The sequence below is a fragment of the Scylla paramamosain genome, chromosome 5 (assembly GCF_035594125.1).
Source record: "Scylla paramamosain isolate STU-SP2022 chromosome 5, ASM3559412v1, whole genome shotgun sequence".
In the NCBI taxonomy this organism is placed as follows: Eukaryota; Metazoa; Arthropoda; class Malacostraca; order Decapoda; family Portunidae; genus Scylla; species Scylla paramamosain.
This window is the reverse complement of record NC_087155.1, coordinates 9,773,360-9,776,691: the sequence shown is the minus strand read 5'-3', so window position 1 is coordinate 9,776,691 and position 3,332 is coordinate 9,773,360. Positions and strand designations below refer to the sequence as shown.

The window sequence follows — 3,332 nt, the reverse complement described above, 5'->3', positions numbered from 1 at the left end:
CATCAAACAGTCGCCCTGACATCTTATTGTTGTTGTTGTTGTTGTTGTTGTTGTTGTTGTTGTTGTTGTTGTTGTTGTTGTTGTTGTCCTTCCTCCTCTTCCTCCTCCTCCTCCTCCTCCTCCTTCTCATCTCCTTCTTCTACTTGTTCTTCTTTTTTCCAAGTATTTCTTCACTTCTTCCTTTTATTCCTCCGATCATCCTTTTCTCTCTGATTTTCCTTACTGCCTCCCTCCTATTCCTGTCATAGATACGAGTAACAGCTCCAACAGCATCAACAACAGTATCTACTACTACTACTACTAGTACTACTACTACTACTACTACTACTACTACTACTACTACTGGTACTACTACCATCACCACCACAACCACCATTACCACCACAAATCAAAACACTGCACTTCATAAAAACGTAAGGAAAACACGGAAAAAAACAACACCACCACCACCACCACCACCACCACCAAACAATCCCAATCAGCAAGCAACTTCGCCAACAATACACCACCGCCGCTGACTGAATTCTCCGTAGCGGCGCGCGGGGTCAGTGGGCGGCAATGGGAGGAATGCAAATGGGCATGGCAGGAAAGTTGGGTGTGAGGGTGAAGGTAAAACTGCAGTCTGACACTCAAGGGTAAGTTCCTCCATTATCCCTTCCATTCCCCGAACCTCTAACTCCATGCAGCCCAACTCCTCCCAGCCCACCCCACTCCCTTCCACCTCGCCTTTAGCCCTTGATAGAGAGGCAATGTATGAGTATGTGTGTGTGTAAGAGAGAGAGAGAGAGAGAGAGAGAGAGAGAGAGAGAGAGAGAGAGAGAGAGAGAGAGAGAGAGAGAGAGAGAGAGAGAGAGAGAGAGAGAGAGAGAGAGAGAGAGAGAGAGAGAGAGAGAGAGAGAGAGAGAGAACTGTGACTTACTTGTGATGGTCAAGTCGCCGTTCTTGTCGATGGAGACTCTATCGCCGTCCGTCCTGAGAGGCGCTGCGCCGCGGTACCAGGTCACCGTGGGTGTGGGTGGGCCCTGGGCGCGGCAGTGCAAGATGGCGTGGGTGCGGGCGGGCAGAGTCTGATTGGTAGGAGGGATAGTGATGATGGGCGGCGGCGCATGGCGGGCGGCGACCAGTGTGAGCCAGGCACGGGCGTGAGCCACCCCTGCCTCGCTCACCAGTGAGCAGGTCCAGGTACCGCCTTGGTCCGTGGTCTGGGGAGTCAAAATCAGCGTTCCGTCTCGATCCACGCGGGCGTCCTCCGACACCCAGCCCGAACCCACCGGTTGCTGCGGCAGCGAGGAGTGGGTCCAGACAGGGGTGGGCGGGGGCGTGCCGCGTCCGTAGCAGGGCAACAGCACACTGGTGTTGAGGATGGCGGCGGTGTCCTTTGGGCCAGACTCCAGCTGGGGAGGGTCTGTGGAAAAAAAAAAAAAAGGCATCATGAGGAGGGAGGGTAAGGGATGGTGCAGTTGTAGGCTGAAGTGCTAACAGCAATGGAACCGCTACTTCTCCCCCCAGGTAACGCGTCGCCACTGTAGGATGCCCAGCCCTCCCCATCCCCAGAATCTGCTCTATGCCTCCACATGGTGGACTTGGCACGAGTTAGTTCTGGGGTTTCCATTTCGTAAAATAACACATCAAGTTAATACTGTTATGAAACAATATTAGTTTTGCAATTGACGTGACGTGCACTCCGGGAATTGTTAGGAGTTTCGTGCCTAGAGGAGACGAGATATTGACTCCCCGCGCCAGTCACAGGCTGACCTCTAAACAACCTTGACCCTAACTTTTGCCCATGTGTCAGACTGAGCAGAAACTCGGGTAGTGTTTTTGGTGTAAAACAAACTTCTCCTCCAATTTTCCGTGGAGCCTGAGGGCGAGCTAGGGTGTTGGTTGACCGTTCCCCAGCCAAGCGGATCTTTTCCCTCCCTATGACACTCTCCCCGCTGCTGCCCTGTATACTCACCGTACACCGTCAGGGTGGCGTTGGCGACCACAGTGGCCACGGAATTTTCCGCCTGGCAGATGTACACGCCAGCATCCTTCACCGTCAGGCCAGTGATCTTGAGGGAAGAGTCAGGCACCAGGCGCGCGCGCCCTACTGGCATGCGGCCATCGTGCCTCCGCCACAGAATGTGAGGCCGCGGCGATCCTCCCACGCGGCACCGCAGGATGGCCTCACCATTCGTCACACCCGTCACGTCGCTGGGCAACCGCACGAAGAACGGCCGAACTGAGGGAGAAAGACACAAGCGACGGTGAGATAAACCTGCCCGGAGGAAGGGATGTCTTGCCGGTAACAGATGACCTAAAACTCAGACAGGCGGACGGGCAATGGCGACCACCAGGTTTTTATCTCTCTGAAAGCAGGGACAAGAAAACTTGAGAACTCTCTTCCGCCACCACGACCACTACCACCACCATCACCACCCCGGCTCCAGGCGAAGATAAAAGAAGGGGTGACCAGGCGTCCGTGTTAATGTGGCGGAGGCGCGTTTAAGGCAATGGACCAAAGGGAAATAGGATGGTGTCAGTAAAAATAAAAGAAATCAAACCGTATTGAGAGAGAGAGAGAGAGAGAGAGAGAGAGAGAGAGAGAGAGAGAGAGAGAGAGAGAGAGAGAGAGAGAGAGAGAGAGAGAGAGAGAGAGAGAGAGAGAGACCCATAATAGAAGCGAATAAGGAAATTGGAAAAATAAAAAATATATATATAGATACACCCATAAAAGGAAAACGACGATGAATTAAACGAAGAACAAAAATACTAGACAGCACGAGATAAAAAAAAAAGGAAAAAAAAATATTTATAATTGATTGGATTCGCTTCCACAGAAAACGCCCCATCCCACGCTGTGTCGCAGACTTACAAAAACGAACTCTCGCTCAAATCTAGGAAAGAGTGAGAGCTGAAATAGAACGAGGAAATTTCACGGTAAAAAAAAAAAAAGTTAAAGAAAAAAAAAGTAAAGATATCGGATATGTAAAATACTAGGGTGTGAGAGGAAAGATGGGGGAAAAAAAGTTTAAAAATTGCCCTCTTGAAAATATACATATAAAAAAGACGAGCACACACACGGAAAAAAAAAACATGGAAAAATGGAAACTTCACCACCTATAACATGGAAGAAGGGGAAAAAAATGGGAGAAACGAGACGGGGAAACTCAAATAAAACTTGCACACTTCACCAGAAAAAAGGAAGAAAAAAACACTTTGGTATGGTTAAGGCTGACATCTCTCTCTCTCTCTCTCTCTCTCTCTCTCTCTCTCTCTCTCTCTCTCTCTCTCTCTCTCTCTCTCTCTCTCTCTCTCTCTCTCTCTCTCTCTCTCTCTCTCTCTCTCAC

At 50.2% G+C, this 3,332-nt stretch overlaps 1 protein-coding gene across 2 annotated transcripts in view; it reads right to left on the bottom strand.

The window, feature by feature from the left end:
- Nucleotides 1-2,443, bottom strand: part of LOC135100500 (roundabout homolog 2-like) — an 83,339-nt gene extending 80,896 nt beyond the window's left edge. Inside the window, exons 1-2 of one of the 2 annotated variants that reach the window (XM_064003471.1) lie at nucleotides 1,958-2,443; nucleotides 920-1,405 (exon numbers count right to left, since the gene is read on the bottom strand). In XM_064003471.1, coding sequence (XP_063859541.1) covers nucleotides 920-1,405; nucleotides 1,958-2,099 — 628 coding nt within the window. In that variant the 5' untranslated portion in view covers nucleotides 2,100-2,443. The remainder of the gene's footprint in view (nucleotides 1-919; nucleotides 1,406-1,957) is intronic. The other variant, XM_064003470.1, reaches the window with a different exon arrangement.
- Between the last annotated feature and the right edge of the window lie 889 nt (nucleotides 2,444-3,332).